Source organism: Pithys albifrons, chromosome Z (assembly GCF_047495875.1).
Source record: "Pithys albifrons albifrons isolate INPA30051 chromosome Z, PitAlb_v1, whole genome shotgun sequence".
Classification (NCBI taxonomy): domain Eukaryota; kingdom Metazoa; phylum Chordata; class Aves; order Passeriformes; family Thamnophilidae; genus Pithys; species Pithys albifrons.
The window spans coordinates 41230680-41252313 of NC_092497.1; the positions used below are offsets into that span (position 1 = coordinate 41230680).

The 21634-nt window shown below is 44.1% G+C and overlaps 1 protein-coding gene across 1 annotated transcript in view; it reads right to left on the reverse strand.

The window, feature by feature from the left end:
* Positions 1–21634, reverse strand: part of SNX30 (sorting nexin family member 30) — a 63558-nt gene that overhangs the window by 29382 nt on the left and 12542 nt on the right. Inside the window, exon 2 of the mRNA XM_071580008.1 lies at positions 9403–9591. Coding sequence (XP_071436109.1) covers positions 9403–9591 — 189 coding nt within the window. The remainder of the gene's footprint in view (positions 1–9402; positions 9592–21634) is intronic.

A 21634-nucleotide genomic window follows, 5' to 3' on the forward strand; every position in this document is an offset into this window, starting at 1 on the left:
GCCTAAAAGCACCCATGAAACTGTGTACCAACTAGGAGTGTCAGCCAGAGAGCCTGGTATTGCAGTGGCCCTGATTAGAAGGCTGACGGCCCTCTTTGTTCCGACCCATACAGAGCTGTACTTAAGCTATTTGCAGCATCAAGACCATCTTGCAATGAATGGTCTGCACACCACGTGTTTACACCTGGACACCAAAACCAGCACACTCTGGAAAACATATCAGCAAGTGTAGCTTTGAACTGGCTTTGAGTCCAGCACTTGGTTGCTTTGCTATTCCTACCCATTAAAACTGCCTGATAAATTATAGCAGATTCCAGTATTTACTTTCAGACTGAGAGCAATTGCCACATGTTTGGAGAAAGTCAAGTAGCAGCTTCTAAATGCAATCCAACTCTTCACTTGCTCTCTGGATAGCTCAAACTCTTCAGTTACTGCACTTTACTCTCACCAATCGCCACTGGGGATCCTGTACAAGTTCTACATCAGAAATCTCTTCCTAGGGGGAAGTCACCAGCCTTAACATACTACCAACAGCACAGTAGCTCTATCATCATCATCATCATCATCATCATCATCATCATCATCATGGCTAGGCTTTGTGAATGAAGATTTGGGAAGAGCTCTACCCACACTTGCTGCAACTGCACTGGTGGGTAAACTGGCCAATGTGGGATAGGTAAGTCTGGTTGCAAAAGGCAACAGCTCAGTAGCTCTGTAGTGTACTATAAACAACGTGCTGATGTGTTAGTATCGATGAAAAGGTTTGGCTCCTAGAAAAGCAAGGCATAAGAGAGACAGAAAAAAAGAAATTGGGATCAGCTCCTCCCCTCTTTGACCTGCTAGTTATGGTAAGCAATATACAGGTTAGACCTTGGACTAACAAATGCTCACCAATGGAGCAGTTGTGTTTGTAGATAAGGGGCCACCAAAATGTAGATATCCACTGCAGATTTGTCCTTTACTCAGATACACCTCAGAGTAACACCAGTTTATTTAGTGCATTAGAGTGCCACACTTCTCCGGGGACACCCCCTTGTCGTGGGGGAGAAGCTTGCGTGCCCTCATGAGGTTGAGAGCTATGCTGGAGGTGGTTTGTGCCGCCGGTAGGGTCTCCCATGCCAGACAGGTCTCAGCTGAAGGGTCAGACAAAGTGTGTCCACGGGCAGGATGGGTTCGCTAGCCGTCTGGCAAACATCCTAGGAGAAGGACAAATACAACCCCAAACCCAGGCAGATGGAGCTCGTTTAGCCCTGTAAGGCCATCCATCTAAGAGAAGGATACTCTAACCAAACCTACGTCCTGAGGTATTCGCTGTCACCGTCCAAGCTCGCTAGGCCGTGGCAGATGAACCTCAGGAGTAAAGGGTGGGGCCAGTTCTGCGCACGCTGTGCCTCACCTAAAAAATCCATTGCGCAGGCTTGAAGGGTTCACCCACATTGCAAAGCCCTGTAGCGACAGGTGAGGGTCAAAAACGGCAGGTGATAGGAAGCAGCTGGAAGCCGCAGACCCAACCCTGCATGCAGGCGGTTCAGGATATGGGTCATTAGAGACTTGATCCCGGAGATGACAGTCTCTTGCAGCAGCATCCTGAATGACCAAGCAGCCTTTTCTAGGGACAGCACTGCTTGCTCCACACGGAGAGGAGCCTAGCAAAGGTGGCCTAAACAAAGCTCATCTCCACACTCGGTTGGATAACCGCAGCCAAACGGCATCTTCCATGCGGTCAAACAAAAACAAAGAGATTTCAAAGGCATACACCTGCCTGCAAAGGTGTGCTCAAACTAACACTCGCATGTTGGAACATCAGAACCATGCTTGATACTGGGGATAGTGGACGTCCTGAGCATCGTTCTGCTCTAATTGCCCACGAACTGTCATGGCTCAAGATTGACATTGCTGCTCTCAGTGAAGTTCGTCTTCATGAGGAAGGCAGCCTTAAAGAACATGGAGCTGGCTACACACTCTACTGGTCAGGCAAACCCAAAACCGAAAGACACCTTTCAGGAGTTGGCTTCATGATTAAAAACTCCATTGCCTCCAAACTTGAAAATCTGCCGACAGGTCATTCCGATCGCATTATGTCCTTACGCCTCCCTCTAAACAACAAGCAACATGTTGTTCTTCTTAGCGCATATGCCCCAACTCTCCAAGCTGACCCAGCGGAAAAAGACAAATTCTACACAGACTTGCGCCGCCTCACCCAAAATGTTCCTGCAGATGGTAAGATCATAATCCTTGGTGACTTCAACGCCAGAGTAGGTAAGAATCCTGAAGCCTGGAAAGGAGTCCTGGGCAAGCATGGCGTTGGAAACTGAAACAACAACGGACGCCTCCTGCCAGAGTTTTGTGCAGAACGGCAGCTCACCATCACCAACACTATCCTTCAACAGAAAGACAGTCTGAAGACAACCTGGATGCATCCTCGATCCAAGCACTGGCACCTCATTGACTATATCTTAGTACAACAGAGAAATGTCAGTGATGTCCGTCATACTCGAGTGATGCCGAGTGCAGAATGTCAAACAGACCACCGCCTTGTGCGCTGCAAACTTAACCTCCACTTCAAGCCCAAACCTAAGAGAGGCGGCATTCCGAGGAGGAGGCTCCAAGTCAGCAATCTTCAAGCAGCCACAGTGAGAGACAGCTTCCAGGGAAACCTTCAAACTAGACTTAAAGATAATCCCATAGATCCCTCTCCTGAAGCACTTTGGCAACATATTAAAAGTTGCATCTTGCAGTCCTCTGAAGAGTCCCTAGGGTTCTCCTCCAAGAAAAACAAAGACTGGTTTGATGAGAACCATCAAGAGATCCAGGAATTGCTGAAGAAGAAGAGAACTGCTCACCAAGCACACCTTGCTCAGCCATCTTGCCATATAAAAAAAGCCGCCTTTCGTCTTGCATGCAGTAAGCTCCAACAGAAACTTCGAGACATCCAGAACAAATGGTGGCTCGACCTAGCAGAAAAGACACAACTATGCGCAGATTTGGGTGACCAAAGAGGATTCTATGAGGCCCTGAAAGCAGTGTACGGACCCGCTCACCAGGTTCAAAGCCCCCTACTCAGTGCAGATGGTCAACTGCTTCTAACAGATAAAACCTCCATCCTGAACCGATGGTCTCAGCACTTTCAGACTCTCTTCAGTGCCAACCGTGTAGTCCAAGGCTCAGCAATTCAGCACATTATACAACAACCGGTGAAACATGAATTGGATGCAGCCCCTCCTATGGGAGAGATACTCAAGGCCATACAACAGGTGAAAACTGGCAAGGCAGCTGGGGTTGATGGAATTCCACCTGAAATCTGGAAGCATGGAGGTCAAGCACTCCACGCCAAATTCCACGAGCTTGTTGCGCGTTGCTGGGAACAAGGGGAACTACCACCAGATCTCCGTGATGCAGTCATTATCACCCTGTACAAGAAGAAAGGAGAAAAATCAGACTGCTCAAATTACCAAGGTATTACTTTGCTCTCCATTGCTGGTAAAATCCTTGCAAGAATACTTCTGAACAGATTAGTACCCACTATTACAGAAGATCTTCTACCTGAAAGCCAGTGTGGTTTCAGAGCCAATAGGAGCACCACAGACATGGTGTTTGTTCTCAGACAACTGCAAGAGAAGTGTAGGGAACAGAACAAAGGTCTCTATGTAACCTTTGTTGACCTCACCAAAGCTTTCGACACTGTGAGCAGAAAAGGCCTGTGGCAGATCTTGGAACGTTTAGGATGTCCCCCCAGGTTCCTCAAAATGATCATTCTGCTACATGAGGATTAGCGTGGACAAGTCAGATATGGCGATGCACTCTCTGAGCCCTTTCCAATAACTAATGGTGTGAAACAAGGTTGCGTTCTTGCACCAACTCTATTCACAATCTTCTTCAGCATGATGCTCCAAAGAGCCGCAGCAGACCTCGATGAAGAAAACGGCATCTACATCCGATATCGTACCGATGGAAGCCTATTCAACCTAAGGCAACTGAAGGCCCACACCAAGACCTTGAATCACCTTGTCCATGAGCTGCTTTTTGCTGATGATGCCCCCCTCGTTGCTCACACAGAAGCAGCTCTGCAGCGCTTAACATCCTGCTTTGCAGAGGCTGCTGAGGTTTTTGGGCTGGAAGTCAGACTGAGGAAGACGGAAGTTCTCTACCAACCTGCACCTCATGAAGTCTTCCATCATCCTCACATCACCATAGGCAATTCAGAGCTTAAGTCAGTCCAGCAGTTCACCTATCTGGGAAGTATCATTTCCTCAGACGGTAAGATCGACAAAAGAGATAGACAACAGGCTGGCAAAGGCATACAAAGCCTTCGGAAAACTCCATAAAAGAGTCTGGTCCAATAAACACCTGAAGAAAAGTACAAAGATCAGTGCCTACAGAGCCATTGTACTGTCTACTCTTTTATATGGGTCTGAATCCTGGGTCATCTACCACCACCACCTGCGGCTTCTCAAACGCTTCCATCAGCGCTGCCTTCGTTCAATCCTAAACATCCACTGGTCTGATTACATGACCAATGTGTCTGTTCTTGAACAGGCAGGGGTCAGCAGTATTGAGGCCATGCTGATGAGAACGCAGCTGCGCTGGGCAGGGCACGTCTCCAGGATGGAGGATCACCGCCTTCCGAAGATTGTGCTCTACGGTGAACTCGCCACCGGCTGCCGCAAGAGAGGAGCCCCGAAGAAGAGATACAAGGACTCCGCAAAACAACACTTCAGCCTTGGCCATATTGACTGTTATCAATGGTCCACTCTGGCCTCCAATCGGGATTCATGGAGACACACCGTTCACGACGCTGCTGCTTCCTTTGAGAATGCACGGAGAGTCAGTCTGGAGGAGAAAAGACAACGCAGAAAGAACCGTTCCTTGCCAATGTCACCTAGGGAGACGTTCCACTGTGCCTTTTGTGACCGGACCTGCCTATCCCGTATCGGCCTTTTTAGCCACCAGCACACTTGCAGCAAGCGTGGGTAGTGCCCTTCTCAAATCTTCGTTCACGAAGCCGAGCCATGATATGAGAGTGCCACACTATAAACTGAACTTCTGAGACTTCACATGAATAATTTCCACTTGTTTTGAGTTACAGACTGAGTGGCATTATGCTAGAACAAGATACTTCATGCACATATAGACAGCCCTCATCAGCCAGTAGTGCTGACTCCATTATTCTGTTAATTGGGCAGCTATACCTTAGCCTTGCAGAAGACAACCTGAAATAAAAAAAAAGGAAAAGAAGAGGGGGTGAAGCGAGTAATTATTGAGTGGAAGGGACAGCTTTTGTGAACTGGCTGTCACTGCCCAAAAGCCTCTTAAAAGATATCTGACAACTGTTCATTAGTTCAGCACAAGTTATTTTATCCGGACTGCACATAAGAGGGAGGAAGGTCTTGCCACTGTCCAGGGACAGTGTTGGGAATACATTCAGTGCAGGCAGCTCCAGGTGCAGCTACAGCGAGAGCTGCAGGTTGAGCTCTGGGTGGTGGGAACCCCAGGCAACACCCAGGCAACAGGCTATGAACTGGCACTGATCTTTACACAACAAAGGGCCTAGGGACCTGTGGCCCAGCCAGGGGACCAGACACTGAGAGAAACAGCAAGGGCCATCGACCCCCAGGATTCTGCAAATGTAGACTGTGAGGGTATAGAAGCCCAGCTTTCCTTTGTTCCAGGTCCCTCCTGGGAGGCACCAGCTTGAGCTGTTACTTTGTTTCTGCACCAAGATTAAACTGTTTTAAGGATCTAGACATCTGAGACTCGACTATGGGAAATTTGGGACCAAATTGGTACAGAAAACCTGGTCTGACAATGTGACTGTGGGGTGTGTAACTGGGAAGGGGTCTTGGTCCTAGTTCAGCTGGATCAAGCATTACTGCCATAGTGGCTCCTGGATGGTCAGACAGTTTTCTTAACAGAGAGAGCAAGAGAAATGTCTGTGTTTTTGACCTAGTTGAATTTCTCCTGCTTCCTTAGTAGGATTCATAAATCTCATCTCACAAGGACATATGTCTCTGCCAAAGGAACCTGAGAAACCTTTATGGCAGATCTCACCTTTCCAAAAAATTTTCAGGAATTCACTGGAGATTCTAGCACAGTTCCACTAAGTCAGCATTGTAGCATTCTGGGCTCAGTTTTACTTGCTGGAAATCAGGCAGGGTTGCAGACACTTTTACCATTGTTGCTGGACTAGTTTTGAGTTGAGGCAGTATTAAGGCAATCACCAAGTCTCAGTCTGGTGTAAGATTCTTGTTCTTCTTGAAAAGAGTTAGCAGACAAACCTAAAGCTAGCCTGTGATGACTGAATGGAAGTATTTTTGTACCTTAGTTCTAGTCTCTTACTCACTAGACTCACTAGACTTGATTGAGAATTCCCCTCCATTTAAGTTTGGGGCAAAATCTTCAACTAGAAGAAGAGGAGAATGGCAAAGGGGGGAAGGAAGCAAGGCTTGTTTTAGCACTTCAGCATCTCTTTTGCCTCAAATAGTTCAGCCTGTTTGACAAAGAGAACCTATCACTTTCACCTGCTCCTCTCCAGGGAACCAAGCTGCTTCACGTGCCCAAGTGATCTACCCAATGCATGCACTGGAAGCACGAGGAGAAGGACAGGAAAATGAAAACAAGACTCCAGTATTGACTGGTTTGAAAGACTCTCCCTTCAAGCCTGCAGAGAAACTGCATGCCTGAGGAACAGCACTCAACTTTTCAGACCTCCATGGGGAAAGGCACAAAAGAAGACCTTGCCATCCTAGAAAATACAACAGGAAGTGAAGTTAGAAATAAACCTACTTATGTTTCCCCCAAGAGATATGACTACAGAACATAAGGACAAGCTTTATTTTCCCTCTCCCTCCTCACAAAGATCTGCTTGATAAACCCCCCCTAGAATGCACATCAGTCTGTCTGAAGAACACAAAGGTGAATAATCAGGAACACTCAAGACGTTTCAATCATGATAGTCAAGATCCGTTAAGTTCCAGCACAAGTTCCACCCACCTTTATGGGTTTCACTAGCCTTTCCTAAGGAAATGGCTGTTAGCAAGAAGAAAACAGGATATGAAAGCGTGAAGAGGGTCAGATCTGAATCATTGTCCTTGTGGATTCCCATTATATTCTTTAAATGTGTTTGCCCAGAAGATAGGCTGGGGAATGCTACCTGGATCTTGCTCTTACTAGTAAGCTGTGAAAACAAGGACACAAGCAAGATCGAGTAAACTCTTAAGTTTTCTTCTCAGCTTCCCTGCATGCCACTGTTTTGTCCCTTCCTCAGTCACCACCATCTCTGACACAAGTATCAGTAGTAGATGAAAAGGTTGGGGCATACTGCAAGACTTCTCCTTTTTTTGCTATTATGATGAAGGACCTGCATAAAGAAAGAGGGAAGAAAACTCCATAGAGCAGAACCAAGACTGTGGTCAGTCAACACAAGTCCCCACACTGGCATCCTGTAACAGCCACCAGCACACACTACAGCATTAGCAATTGCTATCTTGCATCTAATGCTGCTGCTTTGCAGTCTTCAGAACAACTCATTTTATGACTTACATTTATCCAAACCTTTGATGTTCCAGAAGCATTCTTAAGTGGAGAAAGAAAACCAAACAGCCCCCCCTGCCTCCTCATTCTGAGGCATCAGGAGATGCTTTAGAGGTCTCAAATGCCTTTCCTGCAAGGCTGCAAGGGAGGTGTTGGGAAAGTTGTCATTGTTCTCTACAGATTACTTCTGTGCAGCTGTTTTGCCATGTTTAATTACTGCCCTCAGCTACAGTGGCTAATTGGGCAATTAGCTTGACATCGAAGATACCTTGTTTGTAGGGCAAGAATGAGTTAGACCATTAATACTGTTAGTCTCCTTAAACCATGGTAGATAGTGCTAGAGGTTCTGACCCTTAAGATTAGCCAGGAGTTTACAAAAGTAATAAAATCAAAGAGGTGAGAATTTCATGCTGATTGAGAAGAATAAATCATGCACAGTTTCGTAATACTACTGTAATGCTAAAATACAGCAGATTTATGTGCTACAGATCCAAAATAAAGTAAGTATTAACAGACAGGTGGGTAGCTATGCAAAATCAGAAGTACAGGATAGGGTTTTTTCTAATTAAAAAAACAAAGATGCTCTTCGGTATAAATCCGATCTAAATATGGTAAATACCTTAGCCACATTCCACAGTTCTGCTTTAAGAAGGAAGAGAGCCCTTGAACACAGACTTCCAAGCACAGGGACATTACCAGGGTGCCACTATATAGAGGTATTTTATACTGACAGAATAATTGGTTCTTAATTTAAGAGAGAAACATCAGCCAATTTTAGCCATTTGCCTGTGGAAAGCTGCATCTCATTTGGTGCTTCCTATTCCTTCTGAACAAGTAATAGCTGAGGGCTAAATTAACCTAAGTTACAGAAAAAACCCAAGACTTTTCTACAATACCTTAGCATTTTTAGTAGTTAAGATGCAGTGTTTCTTGAAAGATTAAGACTCTTAGAGCAAGAATGAATGACAGGACTGTGTTAAGAGTGCAGCAAGAGGTAGCTACAATTTTAGAGAAGCTGCATATACTGCATATACTGCCATCTAAGTAGGCCAGGGGAATGTTAATCTTTTTCAACAAGTGGATCAAGTATATTACTAGTGAAGTTAGTGAATGCTTTTTGCTAAAGGTAACTACAAGTGCCCAAAACAGATGTCAACATCATCTAGCAGCTGATGATAATGACTAAATGAACAGAAATGAACATTTCACTTGTGAATGCAGTGGACTTCTCACATCATATTTCGTATTAATATAATTAGGTTGCATTAATGATTGATCTACAGCAAATGCTGAAAAAATCTCTAGCATATTTCTTTTGGTAGGCAGTAGCATCCTTAAGATACGTCAGTTTGGCTATTGGCTGCACAGCCTTCTGAACCAGCAACAGAATGGAAGCCAGTTTACAGCTGAGCATAAAGATTATGATATAGTTAAGGGGCTGATAGAGGAAGTGTGGTAAACACTTAAAGTAACAAGCTTAAAGCATTTCAGAAAAGGGTAGACACAAAAAGTGAGGTGACTAACAGTGAATCAACAACAAGGCACATTCCCCTGAAGGGAACTCTAACCAAATGGGTGTCAGATGAGTAAACTTTCAATGTAATGAAAGAAACGGGCCTTTCAAGTTTACAAACAATTCTATTTAGGACTCAGAGACAAAAAAATCAAACAAACACATTAAAATTTTTTTCACAGTTTCATACATTGCAGTAACCTTCTACTAAGAGAAGTAACATCTTCAGCATACTCACAAAATACCAAAAGACACAAAGTTAAGGTAAGAAAATACAACGCAAGATGTAAACGTCCAGAACAGGCTCTAAAATGATTCCACAAGAAGGAAGTACTAGGAAAGAGAATGTTGCTTTGTACCTTTGTTGTAACCCTGTACGTGATATATGTCTCCATTGTGCACACATGTTTTTTGGGATCATCAACAGTAACAAAGAGGTCTCTGGTCTCCACATCCAAGTCGTCATCCAGCTGCAGTCTGTTAAGGAGAGATGAGGAAGAGGCTGGGCTAGAGGTATCCACAGGTGTGCCATTGGGCAGACTAAGATCCTGTATTGGAGAGAAAAAAAAGGAGGTTTTTAATAAGCTTAACAGATTCAAGGTAAAGCAGAGATTTTCAAAGATGCCATAGACGAGCTTCAGTGATATATTAAAAGGGCTATTTATTACAGCAGCTCCGAGGATGACCCTTTCCCAGGACACCTGAGCAGCCCTCTAAGGTCTGAGCTTTGAGCATTAGGTTGTTCTGCAAGTTGAAGACAAAGCAAATTACCACCATACCTCCCCTTAGTATGGTGCAACCTGATTTTTATTCATAGGGAAGTAGAAGTATTGCTGAGCCAGCAGCTCCTGGTAAGACTGAACCAACTCAGACTCTGAAAACAAGACAGGCAAATCAAGAGACATACTTGTAAGACAGCCTTCAGGCAAAGTGGCAACAGTTCAGTCATCTAGAAGGCAGTCAACATTCACCTCTGGAGACTCCTGTAGCAGAGGAAGGAGGGCAAACTCTCATCAGAGCCTTCCCATCTAGTCCATCAACTTCCAGGCATGTTGATGGCAGTCAGACCCTGAACTGCTATCACTGCACTACAGGACAGTCACAGATCATACCCTTTTGCACCAGTGCGTAGGCACACCTCCCTTTTGGAGTGCAAAGGACAATGAAAACACTACTTTTTCCTTGGAGTGGTCCTCACTCCCATCCTCCCAGCTCCAAGAGTATCATCCAATGCCGAAAAAAGACAAAGGCTAGAAGATCCAGCAAGTGGGTATTTTAGGAAGAAACATACAAAGGTTTAGGAAGCCTGCGATTTCTTGAAACTGACTTGGCAGTAGGGGAACAAAAAAAGATAAAAAGAGACCAAAACCAAACCAACCAACAAAAAAAAATTATTGCCAGCTTGGTACATTCACACATCTTCAACTCTCACACTTGAATGCAGATCAACTACTCCATAACAGTGGTTACTCCACTTGCATGAATATCCCAGCAGCTTCACATGTTCTCCGCTCCGGTTTCATAGCAGACAGCAGACAGTATGTAACAAGTTGAATAATATATAGGACAGGAACACCTGACAACAATATTAGAAATTCCTAAAGATCCATGCTTCTCCTTTTCAGGGAAGAGGGGTTTTTCGCTCGCATCTTTTAACTAGTAACACAGGAATAAATTTATCCACAGAGTGACTTTCCTTGTTGCCAGACAGAAAAACACCTCTTCAAGTAAGCACCACAGTAACTAGAAGTATTTTAGTTACACAATTATTGCTTAGCCCCAGCCTCCCACCATTTTTAAGTGGCTAAACAAAACATGTAATCTTAGCAAAGCAATCACGCTTGGTTGAGACTCTCTCTGTTGATCAGTCCTTTCTTCAAAGATTCAGAATTACAGGGTAGAGCTTCAAGGTAAAGCTACGTACAAAGGTCTGCCTTTGACAATGGCTAAGAACAAAGCTAAATTCCTACTAGTCACTGCCACAAACCCATCATGGGAGTATTGGGATTTCATAGACAGCCCTCTGTCTGTTGCAATACTGCAGAATTGTGGTAGCATTGCTCTTCACCTTGAGGGCGACCTTATGAAATAGAGAAAATAATACTTTACCCGGATTTTTGGGAAGGGAGTGATCTAAACTATTGTGTAGTAACAGACAGTTTAGATGCATTCTCTCAACTAATGTACAGAAGTGGCTGCCAACAGATGAGAGGTTTCAAGCTGGACTGGCAAGTGAGTAAGAGTAGGTAGGCACTCGAATGCTCTTCTAAGAGAGCAAAAGAGCAGGATGAGCATGGCACAGCTTGCCAGCTCAGACATGAGGTAGACAGCTCAAACTACACAAGAATCTGTCTCAGACTCAGCATAGCAGAAGCATGTAAAACAGGAAGAAGCAATGGAATGGCACAATACCTCCACAGATAAAGGAGCACTGTTGAAGTTACACAAACAGAATAAGCACCAGACAGGATCAAATTAGCAACAGGAGATGGCTTCAGAAAACCTGCCATTCAGCTAGACAGGAGAATTTGGCTGAGCAGAGTGAAAAACAAAGCAAACCCTGGGATAGCACAGTAGCTGTAGACAAATCCATTTCTGTTTCCAAAAGAAAAGACAGCTCATCACTGCCCATATGCAATAAGCATTAGTGTATGACAAGCTGTGCCAGAACTGCAGCTAGTCAAATTCTAAGCTTCCAGTATGGAAATTAATTAACTTGCACAAACAGGTTAAGTTTGGTTGCACAGGAGATCTCAAAAGTTTGTAACAAAATTCTTCCAAAAGAGAGCTTAAAGAATATGTATCTGTATGGCCAAACTTCGCGAACGAAGATTTGGGAAGGGCTGTCCCCACGTGGCTGTGCCCTTCCAGCCTGCGCAGTGGATTTTAGGTGAGGCTCAGCGTGCGCAGAACTGGCCCCACCGTTTAAGTCCTGAGGTTCATCTGCCACGGCCGAGCGAGCTTGGACGGTGCCAGTGAAGTCCTCAGGACTAGAACCTACAGCACCCGGCATTTCCAAGGAGGTCTCCCATCCAAGTACTAATCCGGGGCTGACCCTGCTTAGCTTCCAAGATCTGACAGGATCGGATGTCAGGGAGGCATTTAACTGCCCTAAAGAATATGATGGAATCTGCTTAAAATGCAAGAACTCTACATCATTTGGAGAAAGATCAGAGAGAGAGATTGCATCCACTTGCATGAAGTTAGCAACCTTCTTCACCAATTCTTTTGTGAAATAACAATACACTAGAATGTCTTGCACATTTTAAGCAGGGCAGAAGTCTGCGAAGGCTTGAATTCACTTCATTGTACTCAAGTATGTTCTTGCAATCATGGGTCCTGTGGAACATTTCAGGTCTTAAAGGCTGTGATAGTCTGACCTTGGATGAAACACCCCAGACCTGGATCAGATAGAGCCTCCATACCAGCTGTGGTTCAGATCAAGAGAGCTGCTAGCTGTGGTGATGGGGAAAGGACAGATATTTGTACACTGGAAGTATTAGTATGCTCTACTGCCTCATCCACGACAGCAGGATTCTCCCCTGGCAGTCACTGCCAGCATCATACCTTGGTGCTTTGCTAGTTTTCAGTAGATGAAGGCCAAGTTAGAAGCTAAATATTTCTCACTCTTATGGGGTGGAACTTCCTAGGTAAGTGCACCAGGAACATTACTTTTTGCTGCTGAACCCTTGTTTAACAGCAGGCAGGATCAGCTGGCTGAAGTCTTATGCTATTGCTAGAAAGATGTAGGCTTTGAAGTAGAAGACCCAGCAACCTAAAACATCTCAAGCTGTAATCCTACTAGCATAAAACCTCCCTGTCATGTTAATTAGCATTGGCTTTCTTTCATGGGACTCAGGGGATTTTTTTTTACAGTTGGGGAAGATTGTATCATCTGTATTAGTCTGCTTCTACCACAGGAAGAAGAGTATGTCCTGCAGTGCCTTAAAGGGAGAGATCTGCAGCCATCTGTCTTGCCACATGTCGGTATAGCTATTACACCCACAAGGATCTGAAATACTGGCTAGTGTTACCTGTTTCATACAGCAGAGTCCAACTTCAGTGCCAAGGACTTCGGCTTCCCCTTTAGTGCACCAAGCAGCTGTCCATCAACTGTTTTAAGTACATATATACACTATCAGAGATCTGCATAGTCCAAGTCACAGCGGGTACCTATGGCTTACAAAGCCCTTTTGTCAAAGCATCTGTTACTCACAGTACAGTCATCCTGCAATAAACCTGAGCAGCTGCACAGCAGACAGAAAACAAGGCTGCTTCTGGCAGCCAGGCAGACTGCATGGAGGACACAATTTGTCAAGGCATCTTAGGCAGCATCCATGAAGATTACCTCAAGTTTCAAAGCTTGTTCTAAAGAGCAAAGATCCTTAGCCTTGGTCCCTCACTTCCTCAGGAGAGTCTCATAGCTTTGTCAGCCTGCTGAAGCAGGTCAGGTGCAGGTCCAGCAAGACCTGAATCATAACCTACAGTAGAAAGTGTGTGCCATTCAGACCTTCTGGTTAAGTACTAGGCTCATGTGTGCAGCTGTAAAACCACCACAAGGCAGGCCCTTCATGCATTCCTTAGAAGTTTCTAGAATCCCTCAAGACACCCAACTTTATGGGTACATGAGATCAGATGATTCTAGCAAGTATCCTACAGAGCCAGGCAAGTTAAGAACTAACTGCCTGTGCTGGAAATCCATAAGACCTGCCAACTATGCAAACTATCTGGTAAGGCTGTTCACACTATTTTGTTGTCTTACTATGTCCAAACACCTTGACCAGTTAGCCTGCCCAGAAACAGATACTAAATCTATCAAGAAGTTCACTTCATCCAAGTTTAAAATTCAATTGAATTTTATAAACTAGAAGTCTGCATGTGAGATTCAAAATTACTTGGGAGGTTTCCAGCAGTAGTTGTCTTCTCCCAGGGTATTTTCCACGATTCCATTCACAGAGCAGCTTAGATCCACATAAAGTAAAATTTCAGGAGCTTGGTATGCAGTCTTCTGGATGTCAGCCTCTCCCAGTGGAGCAGTACACCAGAGAAAGCATCCAGTACTCAACCCTCGAAGACTAAATGAAAGGTCTAAAATTCTGTAGGTTTTGTTTTATTGTCAAGTGAAGACAACAGTTTCCTCCTGACTTAGATGCAACTAGTCAATATTGCAGCTTCCACAAACTGTTAGTTTTCACCTATCCTGCCACAGCAAGTGTACAGTTTAACCACAAAGCTTTGCTGTCTCAGCAGCAGCCCATGAAGGAGGCAGAAGATGTGGCTCAGCTACATCTTCCAAGCACACAAAAGCTCATGTCTGGAAAGGGGTAGACAGAAATCACATCATGCTGCACGTCCACTGTTGCCATTCAACAAGTATTATATGACAGTAACAAACATTTAGAAATGTCGCTGTTTAGAGGCAAGTGGTGCACTTAACCCTGCCTAATGTACCACCTTAGGGCCAGGCCTGTACTGCTCCTAGAACCTCACTGCTTCACTGTCCTGGTGCCTCAAGGTGTTTCAATGCTTTTGCCATCCAGTTCCAAGAGACGTAACCACAGACAAAGTCATGTTAAGGAGACAACAACTCCACACAAAAATTGTAGCTGGTTTCTGGAACATTCTTACCTACATACCTTCAGAGCATAACAAGAAGCATTGCAGAATGGCAGCCAGTGACTGGAACTCTAATGTGGTTTAGACGTAAACATTCCCGAGGACACTATAAAAGCCTACATTAACTTGGCTTTCACAGACCTGTTCATAGCACTGCTTGTCCCACCACAGCAAGGTCTGAAAGCAGGTATTTTTTGTTTATAGAGCTCTCTTCCAATGGCCTGTACAGGTCAACAATGTGTAGAAAGAAAAAGCACTTTTCTATCCTCCAGTACATCTAGATCCATTCATTTGTGACAGTAAGTACAGTGATTTCACTGAGCATCTGTACAGTGAAATCCTAGTCTACATAAGACTATTATCCAACACCAGCTAGATAGAGACCAAGGGAGGAAAAGGCATTTGCTCTCCCTTTTTACGCATGTTCAGCTTCATTCTCCATCAGGCAGCAACATCAGACATTGTTTATTAGAGGTCACTTTTGTTTCCTCGCACATCTTGGGTAGCTTTGAGATACTGCATGTCCCTGCCTCTTGCACTTGATTTTGGTCAGCTCTTTTAAGGCACTGAAGTGGAGATATAAACTGCAGAGAATGCTGTGGATACAGCAGGGAAGGGAGTCATGCTCTACAAGGTTTGAATAAAAAAAAAAAAGCCAAACAACATGAAAACCCCACAGTTAAACTTCAAAAACCCGATTCATCCCCAGGAGGAAGGATCACATTTCTACACTGATCCACAAGCAAAAGAACTGTGAGAATCAACTTCCAAGGCTAGACTTATCCTCTAGGGAAAGGTTAAGTGGTTACTTGTACACCAGTTCCTGATACCCTTCTCCCCTAATTTGAAGGGGAGTACAGTTTGTGTGGATGAACTAAGATGATACTTTCAGAAGATATGAGTGTTTTCCATTATATCATCTAGAATCAGACTGCAAGGTTGAGGCTATTTTAAAAGCAATGCAGACTAAGCTTAAATCATAAGCAATTTCTCTTGCTCTTATCTAAAAATGTGTCAGCAGAGGAAGAACAATGCTGGGTGTTGAGGAACTTAAGCCCAATTTTTCACTTCTTAGCCCTGGAGGGATCACGCACTAAGTCTGTGGGCTCTATGGTGTTGGGCAGAAAGCCCCCAAATCTAACAGGGCCAAGCCTCACCTCAAAAGTTCCAGCAGTATCACTGGTATTTTGCCCATCTAACCAAAAAGCTACCAGGTAAAGAATGGATCAATTTGCCCTCAGGGTATTTTAAATAGGTGTCCAAGTACAGCATGCTGCCAAGTCGTGAGTCTAATGACACTGTTCTGGTGTTCATCATCTGAACTGCTGTTACTGCTCTGTAGGTCAGAGTTGCCTAGAGACAGATTCCTCAGCATCCCTGGAAAAAAAATAAGAGTTTAAAATGCAGCAGCTAATCATGATATCACTCAAAACCTGGGAGCATTCTTGCTTATATGGATATCACACTTGGAATAGTGCTGCTTTGCTCTTTGGCTGGACAAAGAAACACGGAAACAGGCTTCAAAGGCACCACATGCTTGACAAGCACTTTCCAAGTCCTCTCACATAGGTCACAGGATTCTCACCTCATTTCTGAGGTCAACAGTCAAGTTTTATAGGGTGGATTCTTTTATTTTGTGGTTTGTCTTCCCATAAGTTCTCAGTTAAGCTAAACAGAGCAAGAATGTGGGCACAGAAGCATTCTGGCAAACAGTATTTTCAGCAAGAGCTAAAAGATATCTCCTGCCTCTGTTGCTGAAGTCTTCAGGGACTCAGCTACAATATGGCTTTGTTTCAGTCCTCCTGTGCACCAGGGTAAAGGCAAGTGCCACATGAAGGTGTCAAGTACCACATCAGACTATCTGACCATAAGAGTCTGGCTACAAGTATATCTTCTCATAGTCCTTAAAAGGGTGGCCTCTTTTCCTAGTCCAGAAGGGGAACTGTGCAGTACCACACTAAAGCTTGATGTGGTTCAGGTTAGACTCTAAAAATGAGGAACATGAGTGGCACCTCATAGATATGTTACAGCAGCTAAGACAAGCTCTTCGATATTAGTAATGAGACATATTCCTGTTTTACTTTGTGCATAAAAGGCCAAAAGCCTTTGGGGGACAGGGATTTGGAAGATGAAATGGGTTGCTAATTTTCAGCAGATATTAATTATGCAAAATGTAAAAGTGTAAGGCATGCTTTTGACTTACTAAGTCTCACTAAGCTGACATGTACTTCCCCATATCCTTTGAACAGGAGGAGTAACTGCATGCTTGCCACATCTGACACCTCCCCGCTGTGGTAGATGTCAAAAAGTATTTTAACACATCCAGAGGATGAACTGCTCCCTTGAAATAAACAGTGTCAGATTCAAGGTTAGCTTCCACATCTGTTTTCAAAGCACTTGAGTCCTTGCAGAAAGCTTTATCTATCTTCCCAAGCAAAATGTCAGGCTGGCAACTGTCCAGCAAAATTAGTTCTGTTATGTTTAAGCTGTAGAAAGTAGTAGAAAAGTGTTTGTGACCTGATGGAAAACAAAAGAGTTTAAAATTTGGACAGACTTGGATTTGCATCCTTCAGCAGAGCTATAGGTTCTTTCTTCTTTGTACAGTTCTCAGCAGAGAGCAACAGGTACCAACTCCACTCTACTTTCAGAGCTCAAAGGCCTCCACAAACAGCAGAAGCTGCCTGTTCTCAGAAACATGTAGAAAAGATCTTTTGCATCAAGTCTCCAGTCACTCTCCTCTCTAGTTTTGTTAAGTTCCATGTCTGTCTGCAAGGAGTTTATTTCAATAATACCGTTTGTTATAAGGGTTCTGCAGTTCTGTGCACAGAAACATAACAACCCATTTTCACATGGTAAAGAACACCTTGTTAACAAACAAGCCGACACACTCAGTGTTTTGTTTAAAGCTTCGTTTTCAGAACCTGAGGTCTGACTTTCTAAACAGCAAACCAGCAGCGAGGATTTCAGGCCATGAGCAGGAAAACTTGAATCCAGCATATGACTAGGAATCATTTCCAAGCCAGGAAACCAGATTTATACCCCGTTACAGATGGAGCAGTTTATTAAGCTTGTCCAAACTAAATTGCTTTCTCCTGCAGATATACCATGTGGAAGTTTTCTTCTGTTCACCGTCTAGAAGCATGTTTAGTTCTACCAGTTTGATACCCAGCGTCACTAAACTGCCAATTTGGCTGACAGCCTTTTGAGAACAAACAGTAGTATCTTTTTTTAATATGTAAAGATGTAAAGAACTGGGGAGAAACAGAGAGAAGAAGCAGGAGGGAAAGAGAAGATAGAGGGTTGGAAATTACTGTAGCATACTGGTGAATATTCCATTTAAACAAGAATATGCACACACTACAATGTGGATTTTCTCATGCTCACTGTTTCAGATGAGTTGCATTAACATTTCCCAGAAAGACCACCGGAAGTTTCATGAGAACAAGGTAGACTGACAAGATATCACTGTGCAAGTAAAGGAGGCAAAGATATTCAAAGGGGAGGATTTAAGTTTACATCTCAAACCCTGAAAGAGCTGAAGGAGAGTACTCTTGGATAACCTCTCAGTGAGTTTATGCAGGTGCAATTTAAGCAAAAACTCTATCACATTTGCTGACAGACAAGATATTTTTCAGCAGAAAGGCATTTACTCCCAAAGGGATAAAATAAACAAAGTGCTTACCTGTTAGAAGGAAAAAACCAAACCAAAACAAAAAACCTAAACCAAAAACCAGAGAGTATGATTGCTTCACTCTCTGCTTGAAGGACAGGAACTGAGGAAAAGCAGTCATGCCGTATTTCCTCACAATATTAAAACTCTCTATAGAGACTGATGAACAGAAGAAACAACACATGAGATCTACAGACTAATTTACCTAGAGAAACACCCTTTGTTTAATAATCCAGGTTTATGATAGCCACTGAGGCGCACACACAAGTATTTAGCACACATGGCTTCAGGCGAGGTACACTGACCCAGGAACGGGCTAGTCAGCGTACTACAAGTCAGAATATAAATCCTGAAGAGGTCAGTCTGATTACTAGCAATTACATGTACATTTTTAATCAATATAATTTTTTTTTCTGAGCAACCATCCAAAACACAGCTTTATCTTGGCAATATTCAGGATTTTCAATTTGCCTTATATTAGCATCTAAAACATTACAGCAAAGATATCTGTCAGTTCTACCCAGAAAAGCCTGGGTTTGAGTACTGTCTGGGGCAGTCTATCACCCGCCATTCCCAGATGTCACTGCTGTCACCACCAAGCTGTTGGCACAATCTGCAGCACTGTGGAGGAAGAGGCTCCTCTGCCCTTGAGCAACAGCTGCTGTGCAATGTATTGCTTTTCAAGGAACACATCACATCATGCTTACTGGAAAAGTGAGGAAAATTATGCAGACAAACTTTAAGACAGGGAGGTTTATATCCACATAGGCCGTTGAGAAGGACACAACAAGTTTCATTCAAGCAAGTATAAGGCAACACTTGCCCATGAGGACAAGGGCATTGTGTCAGTATAGTAACAGATTTCCTGGCAGATGGGACAGAGACCTTGATCTCTTGATAGCATTTTTGGGTTTAAGAGGCTACTAGCAACCCTTAACAGATATGCAGCATTAGGGTGGTTTGAAAGAGCTTGGTTTTTTTCAGACTTAAATTCAGCATGAGGTCAGAACACAGACTAATAACCAGGATGAGGCATGTTCCAGTGCTGTAAGCCAACCCATGTCTAGTAACACCATAGACCACTGCACTAGCAATATTACTGACCACTTCAAGACAGGCAGAGGTTGTCACTCTTACAGCAGCATCTGCTCTCCATAATTTGAGGTATAATCTAGAAGCAAGTTTACATTAGACATTTTGCACATTTTCCTGAAAACTGAAATACATGTTTCTGCAATGTCTTTGCTCCCACATGCTTGTGTAGTAGTTGTCTTCAACCAGGATACTTGAAACCACAAACCTGAATCCATCAGAAACATGTCTTTAGGGGTTATAGACACCATCACTTGTACCATGTCACCTATTGCCTATCACTTCACAGAAGCAGCAGCGTAGAAGTACGTGAAGTGTAGAAGAACATGATTGTAAGATAGTAATGCTTCAAATTAATGTTTCGAAGATCACTCTGAATATAGCTTTTGGCTAAGCTCTTTTCTGGTCTCTTGTATGAACTTTGGATTATTGCTTTTATTTTCAGAGCAATTTCAGGTAGTTCCACGAATGCATGTCACCTTATTCAAACAGATACTTCTCGATTTCAGTGAAGTATCTGGTGGAGAATCAACAGTCTTGGCATTATAACACCACCTAAAACAGAAGGCAACATCTCTTTCCACCTACAGGCTCACCCAATTTAGAAAACAAAATTTGTCCCATAGGTTCATCTGTCAAAAAACAATCACAGAATGGGTCCTCCTAGAGGACCAGCAGGGTCCTCCTAGAGCACATGGTACAGGATTGCATCCAGACAGTTATCAAAGAATCACAGAATCGATTGGGTTGGAAAAGACCTCTGAGATCATCAAGTCCAACCCTTGGTCCAACTCCAGTCCATTTACTAGATCATGGGAGTCAGTGCCACATCCAATCAGCATTTAAAAATCTCCAGGGATGGTGAATCCTCCCCCACTCTGGGCAGCCCATTCCAATGCCTGATTACTGTCTCTGAAAAGAATTTTTTTCTGATATCCAACTTAAATTTCCCCTGGCAGAGCTTGAGCCCGTGCCCCCTTGTCCTATTGCTGAGTGCCTGGGAGAAGAGACCAACCCCCACCTGGCTAGAACTTCCCTTCAGGTAGTTATAGACAGTGATGAGGTCACCTCTGAGCCTCCTCTTCTCCAGGCTAAACAACCCCAGCTCCCTCAGCCTCTCCCCATAGGGCTTGTGTTCCAGTCCCTTCACCAGCCTTGTTGCTCTTCTCTGGACTCACTCCAGCATCTCAATATCTTTCCTGAACTGAGGGGCCCAGTACTTGAGTATTTCTGGTGATGGAGACTCCACAATGTCTTTGGGCAACCTCTTCCAGTGCACGGTCATCCCCACCTTAAAGAAATTCTTCCTCGTATTCTGCTGGAACTTCCTGTGCATCAGTTTCTGCCCACTGCCTCTTGCCCTATTGCTTGGCACCACTGAGAGGTGCCTTCAACTACAACCTGTGCCACTGAATACAACCCTCTGTGATTCAGCTACTTCTCAATCCATCTCACTGCCCACTCATCCAGTCCACGCTTCCTGAGTTTGCCTGTGAGGATGCTGTAGAGACAGTGCCAGAAGCCTTGCTGAAGTTGGGGTAGGTAATATACAGTACTCTCCACTCAACCGTCCAGGTTTTTGTTTCATTGTAGAAGGCAATCAGGTTGGTCAAGCATGATGCACCTTTACTGAATACAAGCTGACTACTCCTGATCACCCTCTTCTTATACCCGTGGATAGAACAGCCTCCAGAATGAGGCATTCCACAACCTTTCCAGGGATTGAGGTGAGGCTGCCTAGTCAGTAGTTCCCTAGGTCCTCCTTCTGCCCCTTTTTGAAGGCCATTTAAGTTGGACTGGCATTGGAAACACCAACTCATGAAAATAATTGCAGCTCACTGGATTTGTTGTCCATCTTCAGTTGGTTTCTGCAGTATTGCTAGTACCTACCTTGCTGTCAGTTAATTGCCCTTAATAACTGGAAGAGAAACAGGCTCCCCATAGTTTTTCAGTAATTTACTAAGAGTAACTTACAGCTTTTATTTAACAGTTGCAAATGCCACCAGCTACAAGGTGGAGTTTGGGGCTTTGTTCCCTGTTATATTCCAATGATGGGAGCAGTTTTGCCCAGCCACAAGAATGTGAGAGTCTCAGCTGCACTGCAATCCAGGCTCAGGCAGTCAAGTCAGACACAGCTTAAGGAGTCAGCACAGCTCAGCATGTAAGATCTTGCTCAAGGTCAGTATACAGCAAGGCTCAGGGAAGTTATTTCC